The 21,320-nt window shown below is 40.5% G+C and overlaps 3 protein-coding genes across 8 annotated transcripts in view; 2 read left to right on the top strand and 1 right to left on the bottom strand.

Annotated features, from left to right (window-relative positions):
* The window catches only part of sema4ba (sema domain, immunoglobulin domain (Ig), transmembrane domain (TM) and short cytoplasmic domain, (semaphorin) 4Ba), a 53,466-nt gene extending 44,836 nt beyond the window's left edge, over window positions 1-8,630 (top strand). For all 3 annotated transcript variants that reach the window (XM_004553195.4, XM_004553194.5, XM_004553193.5), the window contains exons 9-15: window positions 1,699-1,880; window positions 2,205-2,355; window positions 3,453-3,663; window positions 3,742-3,857; window positions 4,265-4,422; window positions 4,922-5,013; window positions 5,177-8,630. In XM_004553195.4, coding sequence (XP_004553252.1) covers window positions 1,699-1,880; window positions 2,205-2,355; window positions 3,453-3,663; window positions 3,742-3,857; window positions 4,265-4,422; window positions 4,922-5,013; window positions 5,177-5,949 — 1,683 coding nt within the window. In that variant the 3' untranslated portion in view covers window positions 5,950-8,630. The remainder of the gene's footprint in view (window positions 1-1,698; window positions 1,881-2,204; window positions 2,356-3,452; window positions 3,664-3,741; window positions 3,858-4,264; window positions 4,423-4,921; window positions 5,014-5,176) is intronic.
* Window positions 8,631-9,832: 1,202 nt separating this feature from the next.
* Window positions 9,833-20,816, top strand: rasef2 (RAS and EF-hand domain containing 2). 4 transcript variants are annotated; one of them, XM_004553198.3, is made up of 18 exons: window positions 9,833-9,981; window positions 10,231-10,546; window positions 12,205-12,357; window positions 14,444-14,534; window positions 14,877-14,972; window positions 17,131-17,208; window positions 17,296-17,411; window positions 17,494-17,562; window positions 18,208-18,289; window positions 18,421-18,491; window positions 18,595-18,781; window positions 18,861-18,962; window positions 19,180-19,324; window positions 19,419-19,500; window positions 19,641-19,755; window positions 19,855-19,968; window positions 20,090-20,166; window positions 20,263-20,816. In XM_004553198.3, exons 1-18 carry the CDS (start codon window positions 9,918-9,920, stop codon window positions 20,363-20,365), a joined length of 2,061 nt encoding a protein of 686 aa, XP_004553255.1. In that variant the 5' UTR covers window positions 9,833-9,917; the 3' UTR covers window positions 20,366-20,816. The 4 variants fall into 4 exon arrangements, with proteins under 4 accessions (XP_004553255.1, XP_076741897.1, XP_004553254.1 ...); XM_004553197.3 differs by having other exon boundaries at window positions 9,841-9,981; window positions 19,177-19,324; XM_076885782.1 differs by lacking the exon at window positions 10,231-10,546 and having other exon boundaries at window positions 9,836-9,981; window positions 19,177-19,324.
* fkbp16 (FKBP prolyl isomerase 16) overlaps window positions 19,977-21,320 on the bottom strand; it is a 32,634-nt gene continuing 31,290 nt past the window's right edge. Inside the window, exon 8 of the mRNA XM_004553201.3 lies at window positions 19,977-21,253. Coding sequence (XP_004553258.2) covers window positions 21,167-21,253 — 87 coding nt within the window. The 3' untranslated portion in view covers window positions 19,977-21,166. The remainder of the gene's footprint in view (window positions 21,254-21,320) is intronic.

Raw genomic sequence — 21,320 nt, 5'->3', positions numbered from 1 at the left:
TACCGCCCGCCATGTTCATGGCTTTTTGAACAGCCTTTTGAACAAGGGGTGCTTTTACAAGGGATTAATGAATGGGATGCATTTTCTTCAATTATTCAGAAGTCAGTTTAAGCCCAGAGTGGCACTGAATTATAAAACTCGGTTCAGCCCAAAGGACCAGGGAATATATATGTTGCTCATTATCTGCCTGGGTTACAACAAGTAATTGCTTCAGAAGCTCAGTCTTGGTCATGTGTCATTTCCCTTTCCATCCCGTGCTGCCACTTCCTCTGATTAATGTTATGCTAAGGTGGACTCAATTGAAGCTTCATGTTAAAGACGTTTTATGTGGTTTAGGTCATTTAGCATTTCTCTTGGTCCTCTGGAGAGCTGCAAAACTGATTACAACGGCGAACTTCGAGCTTGTTAGATCTATGATAAACAGATTGTCTCTTTACAAAACTAAATTAAGCTCTTTAATTTAGCTCTTGATGTGCAATCACCTTCCTGAGACCTGTAACACCTCATCAAACAGTTATATATATATACATATCACATACTGTAAATGTCATTCACACTGAAGCACCGAGATGTATTTACTCTCCAGTTTGCACTGATATTCTATCATACAAATCGGTGCATCCTAATTAGTCTGCATGTCAAAGAAGTCCCACATCCCTCATAGCAATTTGAAGGCTCGTGCCAAAGGCGGTGAATCACAGCAGCAGTATCAGTCAAGGAGGATTGTCAGAGAGCAGTGCTTCTTCTTTTTCATTTAAAAGCATTTGCCCTCCTCTAAGCCCCAAGTGTTTTTTTTTATCTATGCCAGTTGTGATGATGTATATTGTTTTCATGACCTAGAAGTCTTCCGCCTCGGGGTTGTAACTATGTTGCAGGCACAATTGATTTAGCTCATTGTGGTTTTACGAGGAGGTTAATGTTTTTCAGTTACGTCAATTTGAACAAATTCACCTTTGGACAGGGCGCTCTCTGTTTTTGTTTTTGTCACAAAGAAGGAAAACAAAGACAGGAGAATGTATTTCCCTACACATTATAACATACAGTGTCTAAGGCAGGGATGTTAACACTCATTTTACACGGTGGGCCACATGCAGCCCACTTCGATCACTCAACCAGTGAAACTTCCTTTCCTGTCAGTGTAAAGAAGTTTAACTACACTAAATACACATTTAATCTCTGTGGTATCTTAATCTAATAAAAAAGCAGTGTAATTTCAACAACACATCTTAGTTTTTCTACATGATAGAAGTAAAGTGTATTAGCACAACTATTTGGGCTTAAATTCACAAAGAATGTCCCTTTCATTTAATTGTTTATCGGTTACTTAATTACTTTAATGTAGTATAAATGGCCATAGGGGAGGTCTTTATCACCAGGAAACGCTGTAAAACTTAAATACAGTTAAAAGTCCAATCCCTGTTTCCCCTCAATTTTCCAAACTGATGCAATGGGCCCCCAGGCCTAATGTTTGACACCCCTGATCAAAGGCATGTTATAGTATGTTTTTGCAGTGTACCATGTGGTGCATATCATCATTTCAGAATATGCACCGCAGATCTGTCAGATCCCATCAAATCACACTTGTGTGTCAAACTGTGTGAGGATATTGTCTATGCTGACCTCAGGTGTCAGATCTCATACTGCAGCGCTTCGTGCTGGAAAAAATCCCCCTCCTAACCAACAGTTATTGTGTTGCAGGGTGACGTTGGAGGTGAAAGGGTGCTGCAGAAGAAATGGACGACGTTCCTGAAGGCTCAGCTCTTGTGTTCTCTGCCCGATGACGGCTTTCCCTTCAACATAATCCAAGACATGTTTGTGCTCACACCCAGTCCGGAGGACTGGAAGAACACAGTGTTTTATGGAGTCTTCACCTCTCAGTGGTGAGAGCTTTTAAATCTTTTGATTAAGATAACAATGAAATAAATGTACAGACACCTTTAAGGTAATTATTTCACACACATGAGGGATTATAAAATGAAAAACAGTGGCATACCTGATTGTGTTTGTGAAGGCTGTGGAGATAAAATGTATGTATAAAATTTACTGTCAAGCAAAGAAGAGTGTAACAGGACTTAACTACCAGTTTTCCATCTGTTTTGGTGGATTTTCACTGTATTATCTCTATGTTTACGTACAGCTTTTTTCAAGGCTTTACAAGTTTGAAAGATTGTAATCATCTGTCAATTGTTTATGTCCTATAAAAGGTACAAAGGTGCATCAGGAAGCTCTGCAGTGTGCTCCTTCACTATGGACCAGGTAGAAAAGGCGTTCAACGGGCGATACCGTGAGGTTAACCGCGAAACCCAGCAGTGGTATACTTACAACCATCCGGTGCCAGAGCCTCGGCCTGGAGCGGTGAGTGCTTTCCTGCTGCCCTCTGCTGGAAAACCCAGTAGATACATCCTGCACATGTCACTACTCTGCACTGTGTCTCTTCAGCTGCATGAGGTCTCTAGGGCTACGTTCACACTGCAGGTCTTAATGCTCAATTCAGATTTTTTGATCAAATCCGATTTTTTTTTTGTCTGCTCGTTCACACTACAAATAAAATGCGACAGCAAACGTGCTCTAGTGTGAACGCTCAAAGCGGCCCACATGCGCAAAAGAAGATGTCACACACAACGCGCTCTGTTTAGACCCAGAGCAAACAATATTGTTTGACAGATGGCCCTTAATATAAAGACTTTGGACTTCACGTTTCCCAATTTTTGCTTCAAGTTATTTTGTTATTTACATAATAATGTAGATAACCTAATAATTATCCTTATTGCTGTTTTAGAGAGGAGCGGTGCTTCAAAGGATAGTTGCAGATTTCTGTCATAATCTGCAGATTATACAGTACAAATAAAATGTTAACGTTTCTCCAACGTTGTCTTCCCAGCAGTTTCACCGGATGGCCAGGAAGCGTTCGCGATGTCTTATCGGGCGCTTCTCCGGCGCTGATAATTGGCGTCTGTCTTGTGTCAGTGACATAAAAGATGGATTTAATGGAACTTGACCGTTCAAACAGCAGTCGCTTTCTGAAACATCGGATATGTATCGGATTCAGTACCACATACGAAAGTGACCCAGATCGGATTTGAAAATATCGGATTTGTGCCGTTCACACTGTCATACCAAGATCGGATATGGGTCGCATAGGGTCAAAAAAATCGGATTTGATGTGCTTTCGCCTGCAGTGTGAACGTAGCCTAGGTTGTTCCCATTTGTGACTGCTGATAGAGGCTTGATCAGATATCTTTTAGACAGGCATCACTCGTCTCCAGGTCCTAAACATGATTCTTATCAAACGACTGTAGGTTTAATTTCCTGACTTATCAAACTGAAATCACTGAAATGACCTGGTAATAAAATAAACACACAAAGAAGTGCTGTACAGCCGCTGCAGGTTTCATTATCCAGTGAACGTATGGGGAAAGCATGTAAAGCAGTATGTTTGTTGTGTTTTCCAGTGCATCACAAACGCTGCCAGAAAACAGGGCATCTCCTCCTCGTTGCTCATGCCAGACAAGGTGCTGAATTTTGTCAAAGACCACTTCCTGATGGACAGCGTGATCCGCAGCCAGCCTCTGCTACTCAAGCGCAATGTCCGCTACACGCAGATCGCCGTCCATCGTGTTCAAGCAGCTAAAAAGGTGTATAACGTGCTCTTCATTGGCACAGGTAAACAGCTCACCGCTCACAAACACTCTTCACCTGCACCCTTGTTTTATCTGACTTCACTTAAACTCTCTTCTCCAGATGATGGGAGACTTCATAAAGCCATTAACGTCAACAAGAAGATGCACATTATTGAAGAGATGGTGCTCTTCCGTGACTCTCAGCCGGTGCAGCACATTGAGCTGGACACTGAAAAGGTACACGTGGTGTTCGGAAAGAAAACGGTCCGATTTAATTCACAGCACTTTCTCATGGTTTAAACTAATGGGCTCAGTAAATTCATTTATTGGCAGTTTAGAGACTCCATGAGCCATTAAGAGTCGCAGCCTGCAGCGTACCCCGTGTTCAGTGAGCTAATTGCGTGCAACTTTCTCTCAGGGGATCTGCAGCTGGGGTTTTAACAGCTGGATTTGTGACACTTCCTGAATCCTGGCATGTGCTTCCATAGATCAGGGCAAAGGAATTCCTTTTAAAATGGATGAAAGAAGTCTACCACATTTAGATCAGGGTCACAAAGAGAGGACTCTGGATGAAAATAGTAACCCAGTATCAGTATTTGGGGCACCTCCTGACTGTCCCCTTCTTTGTCATCTGTCATCCACAGGGTCAGCTCTATGTTTCTTCTTTCTCTGAACTGGTGGAGGTCTCAGTAGCTAACTGCACTAATTATCAGAGCTGTGGGGAGTGCATCCTCTCGAGGGATCCTTACTGTGCCTGGAATGGGAAGCAATGTGTAGATGTCAGACGTGCTACACCAAACAAGTACGTATCCCGCTGCACAATATTTATTTTAGCAGCCAAGGCTTTCTGTGATCATAAACTGTACATAAAAGGTTGAAGTCCTGTTTGAAACCTCAAATTTGGCAATTTCATTGTCACCATCTTGATGAACCAGGCATGAGGGATGCTCTACCCCGAATAATCATGTATTTTACTCTAAACAGGAAAACAATTTACCAAACAAGCATCATGTTGTATTAAATAAGACTGGAAACTAGCAATTAAGACTATAAACCCACTAGGAAACTGTTTAATCCGCTTTACAATCTTTTGTTTGTGCCCAGATTTGCCCCCTGCTCCACATGAGTAAGAACACGGGTTTAAAGATCTTTCACACTGGATTCACTTTTCAGGCCCAGGGGCTCTGTCCTTCTTTTATATTCAGTCTATGCCTGTGATATGCAAATATTAGATGAGAGAGTGCATTTAAAAAAAAAAGAAGATTATGATTATTATTTATGGTTAATTGTATGTGTTTCAGTGCCTGGCGGCAGGATGTAGATGAAGCAGACACATCAGCTATTTGCAATAAGACTGCGGCAAGTCCACGGTTTGCCAGACCTCCACCTACACGTATGTGGCCTCCTCTTCTCTAAGATTTACAGAGCACTCTCCATTTCCGTGCTATGCCTCTCAAAATGAGAGTTGATTAAAAAAAACATTATTCTGTATCAGCCGTGTGGTACAGCCTTTTTTCACGCCATACCTGACTCATCTACGCTTTGACTTTCCGCAGGGATGTCGTCATGCCAGGTGATCATTATCCCAGCCAACACATTCAAAGTACTGCCCTGCAAGCTGCGCTCTAATTTGGCTGAAAGGAAGTGGGAGTTCGGTGAGAGCGCAGGTCATTTCCATTACCCCAGCCCAGAGGGGGGACTGGTGGTGGTAGCTCAAGCGGACAAGCAGGAAACATACGAGTGCTGGTCAGTGGAGGAGGGCTTCAGACAGCTGCTGGCAAACTACTGTGTGAGAGGCGAAGCCAAGGAGGAGAGCACCACCTTGACAGGCCGTTCACGTACGCCGCAGATCTCACAGGAGGAAATCATCATCCTGCCAGGGGAGGCCCGCTCGCCGCAGATCAACACAAAGACCTACTGGAACGAGCTAATCGTTGTATGCGCCCTCCTGGTGTTTTCCCTGGTAGTCTTCTCCCTTTTTGTGGTTTACAGGAACCGTGACCACATGAAGTCCATGCTGAAGGAGGGAGAGTGCCCGAACATGCAGCAGAAGAAGCCCAGAATAGTGGGGAAACCCGCTGAAAACTTGCCGCTCAACGGCAACACAGTCACAACCTCAGCTTCGGATCACAAGGGGTACCAGACCCTTAATGACAACTACATCTGCAGCACTCCACCGCACGAGTGCTCGTCACCTGATAACAGCAAGAGCTTCTCTGAATCGGAGAAGAGGCCTCTGAACTTAAGAGAGAGCCACGTGGAGATTTCACCCACGTGCCCCCGGCCTCGAGTCCGGCTGGGCTCCGAGATTAAAGACTCTATAGTGTGAGGCAGGCTTCATGTTATATGGAGTGACTGCTTTTGAACTCAAAGGAAAGAGTGCACTTGTTGAGAAAGACAAAAACATAAGAGGGAAAAATCAGCACTCTCGTGGAGAGACTTTACATTACACAGATTTTGCACTCTCTCTCTCGCTCCTTTTTCTTTCTTTTTTAATTCTGTCGATGTGGTCCATGTGCGTTTTATTTCGTTTTCCTCTCACCCTCTTATTCAAGTGCATTTGAAGCACACTGAAGAAGCTCCGGCTCGCCTTCAGACTTTCACGTACGGCTCACGGGAATGTAACGAGCATTGACATGGCATCGTGACCACGATTTAGCGAACAGATTTCAGAGAGTTGCCTTTCACAGTCCGTCCATATGACATGCCGGTAATACTCTGAAAGGCAGAGTGATGCTCGAACACGACGCCTGACGCAGTGTTTGCTGATTTATTTTCATTCTGCGAGAGTTTAGCCTTCACTGAGGTTGTGCACTATGTACTGTACTGTAGCAAGGTAAAGCAGAATCCACACGAACAAGTCAAAGACAGGCAAGATATACATACATATATATTAAAAAAGTCCTGTAATGTTTCTTACAGGATAGCCTGTGTACATTCACACAAGTACACTCATTATTTTAGAGTTAATTCAAACACAGCAAGAACAAAGAAATCTGAAAAGATGAAAGCAGAAATGCAGAAACTCTTACCACCTCAATCACTGCACTCCAAGAAAAGAGAGAAATGTGCTTTTTAAGTATTGCCATCTTTACTAGGTATAAATATTTGTCTGATGACGACTGACTTTAAGTTGTTAGATTTGTCTTGGTTTTCTTTCACCAAATATGATAAAAGGGAAGGGAGGGGGACTCATTCCAGGTATTATCACGCTATTCTTCATGAGATAGGCAGTCTATGCAAAGCAAATAATGTGAAGTGGGGTAAACACCGAGAAACACCTCACCTTGAGACTGAGTAAGCACAAAGGTGTTGGCACTGTTAATTACTTTAGATACAGTGGCACTACAAACACACACCCACGCAAAGAGACGCACACTCATTACACCGCAGTCGCAAGTATGCAAGAGATTTTAGCTATTTTGGTGCGTTTTCTGGAGAAAGATGATGCAGCTCGGAAAGGCTGGCGTGACAAAAACAGACGATAAAAGACGAGCGTCCGGAACGGTAATGTTAAATTTGCGGCAGGTCATTTATTGCAGCATGATGAAAGGTTATCAATATTTATTATCGTCATTATTAATATTATTATTATGTGGCCAATAGGTTATTTTATGGAGACATTTTTTCACAGCTGTTCTGTCACTGAATCATACTGAATCTAAAACAAACACCTAAAAATAATGTGATTTCAATAACACACCTGTAGACTGCCACCTTTGATATAAATATAAACTGAAGAGTGTTGATGAAGAAAACAGCCTCTTAGGTGGTTGTAAAGGCAACCATTAAGGCAATAACTCTCATTCTCATTCAGTAATAAACAGGGGAATTGTTCATTTTACTGATTTTTCTCGCTTTAATATAACTAAATCAGATGATTGCGTAACTTGAAAGCGTTTCTCATGTCATCCAATATTTTTTTATTCTTACTTGAGTATGGCTCTAGTATTGTGATCCAGCCAGCAAAATCAATACTTCACAACAACAACAGAAAAAATGCGTACCTGAAGGGAAGGCATATACATCGTGACTCAGAAAGCACAGGATTTGCACATCATGTTAGGAGCCTTAGTACACTGCAGGTTATGGATTTGGTTACAAATCTGCCTTGGGGGGAGGGGTGGGAATGGAGAATGCCTTCTGAAACAATAATCAAGAGATGTGCCTCTTGGGGATAATAAACTAACCAGGTAGTAGTGCTCTGGAGTCAAACGCTACACTGTAGGTGTGACAGGACTGGCCATACTTAAAAAAAAAAAACACGTCAAAACCGTGAATACGTGTAATTTAATTGTGTCAATGTTGTACAATACGTGCTCATGAGAGGTGTCGTTTTATTTTACATTTTTGTTAGGGTGGCTTCAAGCGCAGTCAGGGATTCTATTTTATTCTTAAACTGTAGTGCATAAATAACCACTGGCTGATTTTTCTTTTTTTTTTTAAATATTAAAAAAAATATAAGCATTAGTATTATATTACATTTCCTATAAATGGCACTGCAAAACTGAATTTCAAAGACTAGTCAGCTATATTCACTCATGCAATATGAAAGACTCATGCTTTGACTGTTATTAAAAACAACAAGTGGCAGCTTTTGGTGAAGCGGCTGTCATCAGAACAATATTAAATTTGCAAAGCGCAGAATAAATACGGCGTGGCAGTGATTTAGTCGAATATGTGCAGGTACTGAATATGTTTTTCTGTATTTGAATACAAGCCTACACTATTAATGCCACAGTGAAAGTATCGTCGTCTGCTCTCACTTATTGAACCACTATAGTCGGGCCTTCTTCTATTTGTGACAGTACAAGTTGCTCAGACTCTTGTCAACATGTATTGTAAGTAAACAAGTTTTTATGTAAAGTTGTTTTGTAAATTCAGCTGCCAATGTAAAAAATATTGTGAATTGTATTTTTTTGTATCATACATCACTACTGTTTTCTTTCTTTTTGTATTGTATATAAAAAGCACTTTATTTTAATTTTTCAAATAAAGATAAAATGGAGATTTTTGTTATTTGAAAGGCTCATGATTTCAGTAGGTTAACCATTTCCTTTCAGACAATGGTGCAGGTTTTTGCAAGAGCGTTGTAGTGGGAGACCTCAAATCTGGGTTTTAATGGGTCCATATGCAAGAAATTTTATTTTTTACCATCTAACATTTGATGCAAATACCAATTTGTATCATTTTCTGGTAGAAATTTGTTTATTTAACCTCCAGCTGGTTAAAAGGGAGCTTTCCTTTCCCACTGTTCCCAAGTGCTTGCTCATTAAGGGCTCATTTGATTATTGGGATTGTCCCTGTGTTATTGTAAGGTCTTTACCTCACAATATAAAGCGCGTTGAAGTGACTGTGAATCATGGCCCTAGGTCCGATTTAAATCGCCCCTCGCTCCTACCTTAAAATGTATTATTTATGGACTGCCATCATAAACAGAATAAACTGGAATTTCTTCTTTTACCGCATGGCGGCAGCACCATCTGATATATGTTGCAAATAATAACTACATAAATGCTTTATAAACTCATACAATAGTAAGTGCCGTTCAAAATTAACCTGAGATACTGATATTCAGCAGCTTTACCCAGTTTCAGGTATTCCAGCTTGAGTTGGTACTAGGGCAACCAGGGAAACATCCCCCACACCATTATACCCCCATCAGCCTGAACCACTAATTACCAAGGAGGATGGATTCATGCTTTCATGTTGTTTACCCGAATTTCTGACTATACCATCTGAAAGTTGCTGCAAAAACAGAACAAAGCAATAGTTCCACTTTTCTCTTGTCTCATTTTGGTGACCCTGTGTGATTTATAGCCTTAGTTTTCTATTTGTGGCTGTCAGGAGCAGAGGTCGGTGTGATCCTTTGCTGCTGTAGCTCACCTGCTTGAAAATTCATCATGTTGGGCTCAGAGACGCTCTTCTGCATTACTTCGTCATAACATGGTTTATTTCCTGTTTTCATACTATTAGCTTGAAGCAGATATTTATCTTTCTTGGTACCTAAAACCATGTCATAGTCAAAGTCACTTAACTCACCCTTCTATATTCAGATACTCATTTTGAACTTTCACAATTGGTGCCTACATACCTAAATGCACTAAGTTGCTGCCATGTGATTGGCTGATTAGGAATGTTGTTATTTCAAGGAACACTTATTCTAAATAAGTGGCCAGTGACTTCAAAACGCTGCTGCAGTCCCAGCTGGAACAAACTGTGGGCCCCAACTCTGAGCACAGGTTACCGCTTTTCCTCTCAGGGTGTTGTCAGAAACTCTGCAAACCCAGCCAAACAATGGTGCGCAGGTTATCTGATAAAACTCTCACATGGAGCACACACACCTTAAAGGTAAACACAGGTAAGCACCTGCGTTGTCTGTTGTAGTTCTATTATATCGCAGCGTCACTGCAAACATACATGACATCTAACTCCAGTCCAAGCCAAACGAGGAGGCACATTAGGGTCCATTGATTCGGCTGGTACCCGCCTACAGGCAGGTTTGGACCAATCCTCTACAGTAACTCTGAGACGATGGTGGGGGCTTTTATTTTGGCTCAAGTTTGTTAAATTCTAACATTTTCTGGATTATACTTTATTTTTAAACCAGTAACTATGGAGCGACCCAACCTTCGGAGATTATTCTCTGTTTGCGACGTGAACAAGTCCGGTAAGATCGAGTACGAGGACTTTACTGTAGTCTGCCGTGAGCTCAGCGTCCCTGAAACCGAGATCGGGACTCTGTTTGACAAGTTTGACCCGCACGAAGACGGATACATCGACTACAACAGGTTTTCCTCCAGGTTTCAGGAGGTTTCGGAGACTCTGGATCTGGCGTCTTTCGGCGCAGGGGCATCCCAAGCACAAGACTCCCCCTGGGAAGAGTTTGAAGACAAGGCAGATACGAAATCCATCCTTACCGAAAGGTAAACTCACATCCGGGAAGCTCCAGTTTGCTCTACCCGTATTCTGGCTGGAAATTACCTGGCCAGTGGTTACTGCTGCCCCACTGTTAGCTTTGTGCTGCACTGATTAGTCATGCGGTACAGGTGTGTACTGGAAGAATAAACAAGCTCACCCTTAAAAACGATATACAGCTTGAATGTAATCAAAAAACACTGGACGTTTATACTAAGATAATAAGTATATACCTACGTCCCATAACTTTTGTATCGTCACTGATGTCATCTTTCTTAGTGGCAGGGGCGTTTATAAAGGATTTTTAAATGGGGTGCCACTCGGAACCAAGAGGAAGCCGGAGGGAAGTACAGGAAATCAGAATATCTGTCAGAAAAACATGTGATGTATTAAAAACTGCTGACGCACATGAGTTCAAATAGTGGTTTATACTGAATAGGTTTCTTGCAAAGTGGTCAAAGTGGTAAAGTTCATTTTAAGTACTAAATATACCTAAAATGCCTAAAGTACTATGCACAATTATATTGCTGGACTATTACTGATTAACTGATATCAGGGCACTCAGTGAAAGACTTGGAAAAAAAAGAGACTTTGTTGCATTTGTGACTTTTTTTTTTCCAAGTTTTTATTTGTATGTAGGGTTGATGTTTAGGGGTTAGATCCCATGACTGGCTGGGAGAAATGTGTGTGGCTCTATGACTTAAAGGAGAGGTCAGGCCAGTTTATGGTTTGGATGTAAGTATATGGTTTCAGCAACGATGAAGTCTTAATTAATGCATAAATCATTTTAGCACCATCTGGCAATTTTCATTACTTACTATAATTGTATATGTTAAATATTATTATTATTATTATTATTATTATTATTATTATTAATAATAATAATAATAATAATAATAATAATAATAATAGAAATAAATAGCTTTACATTAAATGGTATGAAATACAAAGTACAATATTTGTATAGAACATTCAAGGACATTTACTCAAAGTAAAATATTAGTATTTGTAATAAGTTACATTTCAGTATTGTATTATGTGACTCAACACTGTAGAAAGAAAAAAAGAAAACAATACAGAAAAATATAGTTTAAAAAATGCAACTATCTTTAAGCATAGCTCAGCTTGGCATTATATTTGTTACATTATTTCTAAATGGAAGTTTTCACAGTTTTCTCTAATGGTGATCAGTGACACACAGAAACCCAAACTGTTTTAGATCTGTATAGATCTTCTCCAAACCTAGAAAAGCTAGATTTTGCTATCTTGCTGTATACTAATGAGATCTAGAAACTTTTTTAACACTGAGAAAAATGTCCTAAACGTAGCTCTGTACACCACATCAGAGTAGATTTCAAACACTCAAGATACCGACTGATGTACTAAGTTTTATCTTTTAATTGAAGGGTTGAAACAGAAATTACAGCACTATTTTGTCAAAAGATGTTTACCTCTACCTTTTTGTTTCACCCATTTATTCCACAGTGGATATCCATCATGAATGGTCTGTTGCACTGCTTTCTCTTTCTGAAACGATCAACTTTTAACACCTATCTTTTAGCCCTCCAGGAGTTTATAATTTGCTGCTAAAACCATATTTTAGTCAAAATATGCAACTGAAAACATGTCAGTTAGCAGGTGGTTACTAACTGTTGTGTTGTCATAGTTTCAGGGAGCAGCTGGCCGATCTTTACAAGGCCATTCACTCCTCTGCAAACATGACTCTCCTGCAGCAGTATGAGGAACTCATCCACTCCCTGATCAGCCAAAGCCTGGACAGCAGACTTCAGTGTGAACAGCTTGAAACCAGTCTGAAGCGGTAAGAGCAACTGTCCTGCGTGTGGTCAGTAGATTTAGGAGGAGCTTGTAAAGTCAAATCAGTATATAACAATCAGCAGGAAGTCACAGCACATGGGTCCCAGTGATGATATGAGCAGATATGAAGTGGCTGCCCTCTTGTGGATGCAGTTAAAGTGCATTTTTAATGTGGTTTACTATCTAACTGCTGAAGCTGCTAAGTGCTTAACCCTCCGGTCTTCACTACTTTTGTCAGTGTGCAATTTGCATATTTTCTTAAGCTAATGTATTGTAATTGTTTTCCCCAAATGAGCTAGAGACACAACAGCAGAGTTAAATGTTTATTTGGGCAGACTGTGAATCTGTGCAGATTTCAACAGTTCTGATTAGTGGAGATCTAACTGCTAGTTGACCCTTCTGATGTTGCTGCAGTCTCATATGCCATCTGTCAGCTGGCTCATCAGTCACTGTTCTGAAATAGAAAAATAACAATAATAAAAGCACCTCTGTGATTTGGATTAGGGTGTTCTTAGTATAACACTGCCAGTGGTTTGCATACACAAGGTCTTCCTCTATCCTTCTCTGACATGGGTGTCAAACTGTGCTTCTGAATCGCATCCTGACACAAAAACTTCCTTTTATACAACAAAGTCTTTTTGTGAGATATTCAACCACTTTTACATTCAGATCATTTAAAGTTTTGAAGTATTTTATGCTGTGTTGCAGGTATAGCGAGCTCTAAATACCACCGATTCCTGTACTCGCCAAATGAGGGGATTGTGAGGGGCTTTTTTGTGCTTTGTTTGAAGACGCTAATCCTAAATTTAAAGAAATCATCTTTTTTAGGTTCAATTCTCTTCTGTGTAGACCCTGTCCATGCATCATGTGGCTGCTCCACTGAATGCCAAACTTTCCTGCAGCTCCTTTGAAGTCAATTCAGTTTTATTTATGTAGTGCTAAATCACAACAAGAGTTGCCTGAAGGATTTTTGTAAGGTAAATCCCCAACACTAATAAAGAGAAAACCCCCTATGAGCAAGCACTTAGTGTCAGTGGGAAGAAAAAACTCCTTTTTAATAGGAAGACAGGATAAAAGACACACTGTGTAAGCGAGCCAGAGACGAATAAAAACTAATAATTGAATGCAAGGTGGTTCATAAATACATGGAGAGTGAAAGTGGGTGAGTGAAGAAATATTGCACCATGGGTAACACCCATCAGCCGAGACTTAACTATCTCAGCTTTTTCCCCTTTGTTTATCTGCTCCGTAAATGTGCAGCTTTATCTGATGTTTTTCTTAGTAGTGACACTCGTAGGTGTGAACCTGAGTTCGAATGGTTGTCTGTCTCTATGTGTTAGGGATAGGCTCCAGCCCCCCTGCAACCCTGACCTGGATAAGCAGAAGAAGATGGATGTTTTTACAAAAAAGTTGATGCTGCTTAAGGTCTACAACCACTCCTGATTGCTTACTTTGAGTAGCCAAACAGTGACTTTTAGTAGTTTGTGTCTTAAAGGGTTAATCAAGGTTTGACTTCAGCCTTTTTAATAATTTCCTGTAAAGACAGTCTGTTAAGCCATGGAATCTCTGTCATAACAAACAAAAGTGAGTGTGTCTCTAAGAGCTTTGTGTGCTTCACTAACTGCATGGAATGGGAAAGTTAACATTCCTTTCTCAAGGAAGTAGGAAGACTAAAATTTGCTGCCCTTCCCAGTCGTTTAATTGTTTCATAGCTTGGGTATTTCCATCTGTTTCCATTAGTTGTATCTATAAAGTAACCTTTTCCCCACATAAAGTAGAATAAATGTGTGTGGGCATCTAATTAAGAAACTCCACTGGCAGTAATCAGTACCTCAGTAGCAATCACCTGGGGAGTCTTGTTTTGAAATTCTGTCCCTCCCTCGACTCTGGTTGGCTCTCGTGTTGTCTGAGCTGAAGAGCGAAGCCACAAGTGTAGCAGGTTTCAAGTCAAATCAGTCAGCTAGATCAAATAAATGGACTCTTCTGGTTTTATGTGCTGCTCATTTTTGTATTCGGATTGCTGTTGGAGGATCTGCTTTGACTGAGCGTGCTTGAAGGATGGACTCAAACAGACTTTTCTGTTCAAACAGAGCCGAGGGCTTAAATCACAGTCAGCTGACAGAGCTGGAGGACGATATACAACAACATCTCGCTAGGACGGAGGAGAGGGCGAGAGACGAGGTGAGTGGAATAGCTGCAGGGTTCATAGTATGTGAAGCGTTGCTCCTGTGATTTACTTCAATACTTAGAAGTTAAACGTAAGAAATTTCATCATGAAAGGCAGCATATTTAATCAATAAACAGCACGCAGACAAGTGGACTAAATGATTGCATTTGATTCCCTGTTGAAGTGGAAAGATTGCACTCATTCCTCAGTGTTTCATGTGAGCTACCTGCAAATTTGTGGCACAGCCCACAGCAGCTAGTTACATGTGTTTTCACAAAGAGCCTCTGTAAAGTCACAGGAAAGCCCCTCTTCAAGGCCTGAGCTGGCCTGCACTTCTAACTGCTTCGGTTTCACAGGAGAGAAAGAAAATGGAAGAAATTATGGCCGGCTTGCAGAGGAGGCATGAGAATGAAGTTGCAGACCTGCATGCCAGTGTGGAAAGACTGTTAAAGGTAGGTTGTTGTTTTTTTTCGTATTTCACAGACAGCTGTCTACTTTGTTCCCCCATGATGTTCTCTAACAACATACAAAAAGAGAAGAAAGCCTCTGTATCTGAAAAGCAACACACAAGCTCTTGTAGGATGTCTAGCTGCTGCTGCTTGCTTTCTGGGAAAGTGTGATGGACCGTGCAGACAGATATAGTCTGCTCACTACCTTTCATCCAGAAATGACAGCATTTCCAGAAAATGTCAAGATTTCGCTTAAAAACAAGACTTTTTACTGGTGCATTTTGCTTCTCCGTTCACATTAGACGTAGCAGAAAATGTAATGTAAACATACACATTTGTGGTTAGCTATACAATAAGTTAGCCTTGGTGATTTGAATAGTGAATAAAAATACAGAGGAAAGATGAATTGAATAAAGGAGGAGACAAAAAAAGAGGGAAAGCATAATTAAGAGAGAGTTGTGTGTATTTTGGAGACTAGCTGCGCTCATTCTAAGGCTTCATATTACGTGCATTAACATAGATGTAAAAGCACACATTGTATAGACACTACCTGTACTGTTCAATCGAACCATGCTGGAGGCATTTAAATGCATAGAGTAAATGAGGCATAAAAAGTGAAGCCAGAAATTCACTCCACACCCATTTAAAGCAGGAACTGGCCAAAACCTTTTTTTTTTTTTTTTTTTTTTTGGCTTCTTGTAGCGAGTTGTCCCTGTGTCATGGCAAACAGTGATTGCCAGTGTCTGCTGAAAATTATCGACTTTAAAGTGTTGTAAAGCACTTGTTGTCATAATTTGTCAGACATATCTCACGGGAGTTATGTATATGTGTGATTTTTAACTTTCCTGTCACAAGTTAGAAGCTGACATCAGTTTTTGGATTTTTAGATATGCTTTTAATTATCCTGGCAAAAAGACTCGCTGAGATAAAAACAAATCTTTTTTTAAAGAGAGGTGTGGCAAAGAGGGAACGAGAAACTGCAACAAATATAACAGTTCTATGAAAATATTTCAACTGGCAAAAAGGACTGACCTGATATAGAATATAGAACAGAGCAAGTTTGATAATGCAGAGTCCTAAGGATGCCTGCAAAACGGGTCATTTAAAAACGAAAAAAACACTATGTGTAACCCCTTTATGTTGACTACAGCCTATTCACAGCCAAGCGTTTTTTGATTAAACACATGAAGCAGCTCTTTGCAAAAATATCAGTTAGTGTTACAGTACCCAGCTGTTTAAAAGCCTTTAAGAAGCTACAGCGTCACAAAAATGCACCTCTATGTGGCTTACTGTAGTTCATCTACAGGCCACACTAGCATTTTGGTGTCCACAATGCAAAAATATGATTGCCACCTCATGCAGCATATGTTGTGTCAGACAAATTTCCAGTGTCTGTGACTATTGTGGATGGTGACCAACATCAGCCCGGTCAAATAAAGACTCTCTGATGATTCACTTAAGCCGTTTTGAATTTAAACCTTCAGCAGAAGTCATCTTAAAAACATCTACTTAAGTTTTTGACAGTAATTCCTGGTTAATAATTTCCTATCAACGAGGAAGACGAGACATTATTACGTGAACTTGCAAAGTAAACAAAACAATGCAATTAGGTTATTATGTAAGACATGTAATTGGAGTACTGTGTAGCTTTAATAGTAAGACTCCTCTGTATTGCAATAGTACCAAATGTCTGCTTGGCACATACAGTATAGTGGAAGCAGTTGGTTTCCTTGTCCTGTAGATGGTGAACGTGATAGATCAGCTGCTCTTACACAGCATTAACTTATTGTGAGCATACAGTTTGATGGATATAAGATGGTACGTTTCAAGAGATTGGAGGCAAGTCTGTGTGTTTAAAGTAATTTAGAAACACTCAACAGTGTTTCTAAATCGCAGCATCAGGTCATTTTAAACTGTAAAACATCCTGTTTGCTACAAATGAGTTGCAATTCTCTTAAAAATCATCCTTTATTTAAATGGTTTGAACTTTATATATAAAAATGTCTAAACTCTGAACTGCTGGTGTTTCATTCTTTCACAATAAAAGATCTGGTGGCTGTTACTTTGTATTTTGGCTTTTCTTTGCTTCATATAATTAAAATGTAAAACTGTTTAACCAAATCTTAATGTAACTGCTTTTGTTTTTTTTAATTGATTTAAGAGTAAAGAAGACTCTGAACTGAACCATTCAAAGGAAGAGATGCTCAGACTGAGCGGACAAATCAGCAATCTCTCACACGTAAGTCAAACTACAAGATTAGTCCAGTAAATCCCAAAATGTTTTTATCTTTATTTTTATGTTGTCATTGACCGAATCTCCTCACAGGAGAACGAGCAGCTACGCGGCTCTCTTCTGCAAGCCCAGACAAACATCGCCATCCTGCACTCAGAGCTGGACAAGCTGAAGAACGTGTATGCGGATCAGAAAGCTCAACATGAACGGTAAAGCTATTGTCAGACCTGACCTGACGATTCTGACGCTCAGAAACCACAATCCATATAAGGTGTGTGCGTCCTTTCACAGAGAAACGGAAGATTTGAAGAGGATGGCTATGGAATACCAGTCGTACTCCAGTCAGATTCAGATTCTCCAGTAAGTCTGCCTTTAAGCTCATAATAATGTGTTTATGCTGACTTTTTAAAACAATAATGTAATGACTCTAGTCAGTACTTTCAAGCTCTTCTACGTGAGTAAATAAAGCGCACAGGTTTGACAGTGTCACTCCTGTTTGACATTTATGAGCTCTATATAAACAACATGAACTTGGATTTGAGAATCCAAGTTCATGCAAATATTTATTGCTCTCCCTACGATGTAATAGAAGAGCCAAGTACCTCCTAAATGCCTCTAATCTTTCTAATCTAGTTGTATGAGTCTGCCACTTATCTGGACTAACTGGGGGTAACAGAATAGTGGGATTTTTGCTATTTGCATAATGACTGATTTTATTAGTTAAATGGTAAAACCTTTAAGGCAGACTAATGTGAACGCTCGTGTGCTGTCTCACTGTGAATTCACTGGACAGCTACTAAAGTGGCCAAAGGTATGCCGCTCCTGGGGATGTTGCGTGCTTGTTTAAATTATGTCTTTAGAATAAAAACTACACATAAATAGTAGCATTGACTGACCATTTATAAGGAGTGTTTGACTGCTTGACAATCCCATACAGTAAAGTAAGGAAGTGCAATAATTGTATGTATATGCGACTCTCACGTATTTCCTTAAATGCATCATTAGGGAACTGAATAAAAAGCTGTATGACAGTAATGACGACCTGCGCTCGGTATTGGCAAGTGAAGCAGTTGCAGCTAAAAGAAGGGTAAGTCTCTTTTGTTCTAATAGCATGTTTCCCTATACCCTCTGGCTCTGTCAGGTAGAAGCTCACAGTCAACTGTTTTCATGAGTTTAAGGTGTTTTTTTTCTCCCTGACTTTCCTAATCTGCTCAACAGCTGTCTCCCCAAAATGAAATCCCAGCCAGGAGAATGAAACCCCTCCGACAGAGCACGCTCAACCATAGCGGGTATATAAAGATTTTTACACACCTGTATGCCTCTACCGATTGATGTCTACGCACTTAAGTGTCACATCTAAAGCCATAGTTTGCGTCGGGTGTTTTCGTACAGCTTGGAGGTCCCGAGCAAACTGACCTACTCTCATGTGGCCACCTGGGCCGATAAATACCTGGACAGTGGGGTCTCCCTGCCGATGGACACAGCTGAGAGCTCGGGCAGTGACTACGACAGCGACGACAGCAGAAGCTCGGTGGAAACTGTGCACTTCAGTTACTCGTGTGTCCCATCTGACATGGAGGTGGGGGACAGGTCCAGGATCGCTCGATGCCAATATGCTCCTCTGCTCTCGGGACATTGAATTTGTGTTTTTCTTACAGATATCAGAAGTGAAATCTGAAGCTGCCGTGTCAATGGCTCCGAGTATGGCCACCTCCATCGCTTCTTCCCTACGAAGACGTTTATCTGTCTTTTCTCCAAAGGTAAACCGGTTCTTGATTTAACGTTTTTGCATTCCCACTTTTCCTTTGGTTTCTTCTTTGGTGTTGTGTTTAGCGTTGCTCTTTCTTGTAATTTTGTATTGATTTAAATTTTAGTTTTGTGTGCTGCGTAGTCTCATTTCTGAAAGGTAACTAAATGATGCTTGCTTTATATGGTCAGTGTTGGGTAACCTTGTTATCTTATGCTCCCTTTAAGCAGCCGTTGGAAGCAGACATGGAAGCATGTGATGAGCCCACCCAGATGTACCGCCTGGTTTTAGCGGGAGACGCAGGAGCGGGGAAGTCCAGCTTCCTGCTGAGATTGACCCTTAACGAGTTCAGAGATGATATTCAGACAACACTGGGTGCGTGCCATGGCAAACATATCTTTTGATTAAACACTGGCACTCGCTTGATCTCAGAGATATAAATCTGCTTTTCTTTTCTTTTTTTCCCCAGGGGTTGATTTCCAAATGAAGAGGATGTTGGTGGATGGCGAGAAGACAAATCTGCAGATCTGGGACACAGCGGGGCAGGAGAGGTACAGCACCTCCATGAGAACCGTTTAATGAAAACTGAAAATGTGGTGCTATCATTTTGGTTCTAACACATGTAAACCTCTTTAATTATTGACTCAATTAAAAGACACTAGAGTAAAATGAGTTTTTATGTTTATTTTAGGTTTCGTAGTATTGCCAGGTCTTACTTCCGTAAAGCTCACGGAGTCCTGCTCCTCTATGACGTGACTTCAGAAAGCAGCTTCCTTAACGTCAGAGCATGGGTGGATCAGATTCAGGTAACTGCAGTGGTGACGATCAGTTGTTGAAAAGATGACAAAAGAAGCACTATTTAAAAACTAGGAACAGAATTTATCGTCTGCTTTGTTTCTTTTAAGGAGTCAGCGGAGGAGAAAATACCCATGTGTGTTATTGGAAACAAGGTGGACCTCCGAGGGGAGCTTCCTGAGGGAAGCTGTGTGAGCAGTTTGCACGGTGAAAAGTTGGCCAAGGTGTGTTATTTTATTTTTTTTCTCCATTTCACCTAGTGGAAAAGTATTTATACAGACACCTGGCGTCTAAGGTGTCTAAGTAAACTGAATGCACTCAGGGATGTCGGTGCTTTGCTTGTAGACGTACGGTGCCTTGTTCTGCGAAACGAGTGCCAAAGAGGGTACAAACATCACAGAGGCTGTGCTTCATCTGGCAAGGTAGGAGGTCAGAGAGAGAGAGTTTGAGTTAATTTCTTTGCTCGTTTTTTGCTTGGTAACCCGTGGCAACACTCCTGCCTTTTTACTTTCACACAGAGAAGTGAAGAAAAATGTCAAACTGAGGCCGCAGTCAGACTCTCAGGTCAGACTGAATCAAATCAGCCCAAAGAAAACTCTTAACAACTGCTGTGGACTGTAGACGACTCATGTCTGTACAGAGCAACGAAGGACAACGTGCTACTTTTATTTAATAAATGTCAAATTTTAAAAACTGTTATATGAAGGTTTCTATTGTGGGAATATTGCACATGTGCAAATATAAATGTACAACATTATATTTCTTTTAAAAAGTTTTATTTATTTGGTAGGTTATTTTATAAAATAAGCAACAGTGTTTACATTTTGATTTAATGTAAGTATTTTAACTGTAACTGCCAGATACACAAACACTTTTTTTCGATCAATGCACTATTTTTTCCCCCCCCAGATTTCTTTTCTAGAGTTGCATAAGAGGGGGAAAAATATTAAATTTTTTTGTTTTCATCGTCACTGTAAGCAATACTACATTGCGGGTTTATCGCTTGTACTAATTGAAGGATTTATCTGTGTGTAAATAAAACTGCTTGTAACTGGGTTTTTTCTTTACAAAAGTCTCACATCCACTAATTTTTTGGGGGTTTTTTGTTGAACATCTGTGATAGCGGAACATTTTCCAGGCCCCATTATTTATAACAAAGAGAAACGTAATCCTTTTTCCAAGTGAAACAGACAGAACTGGAAAGCTGAGAAGCTTCTGTCGTATCGATCAGCAGAAACCTACTGAGAACTCTGTTTTATTATTCGTTTTTCAGACGAGAGCTTTTTAGTTCAGGCTCCAGTGCTGTCGTGTTGAATCAACAGCAGAAAACTCTTTTCATATAAACTTATTAGATGACTCGAGACCAAACTCTGCTCCTGCATATGAAGATGATGATCTTCGAACTACTTCCAGCAGAGGATTTCAGTTTCTTGCAGTCAAAATCATTGACGTCACCAAACTGCCCAGAGCCACCACCAGAGCTCCAAGTATAAATTTCCAGGAAATTCCCTAAAACACAACAAAAACACCACGGTAGTTCCAGTCAATGCCAGATTCGTGGCAATCACAATTTAAA

The sequence above is a fragment of the Maylandia zebra genome, linkage group LG7, assembly GCF_041146795.1.
Source record: "Maylandia zebra isolate NMK-2024a linkage group LG7, Mzebra_GT3a, whole genome shotgun sequence".
Lineage (NCBI taxonomy): Eukaryota > Metazoa > Chordata > Actinopteri > Cichliformes > Cichlidae > Maylandia > Maylandia zebra.
This window is presented reverse-complemented; position numbering and strand designations above follow the sequence as displayed.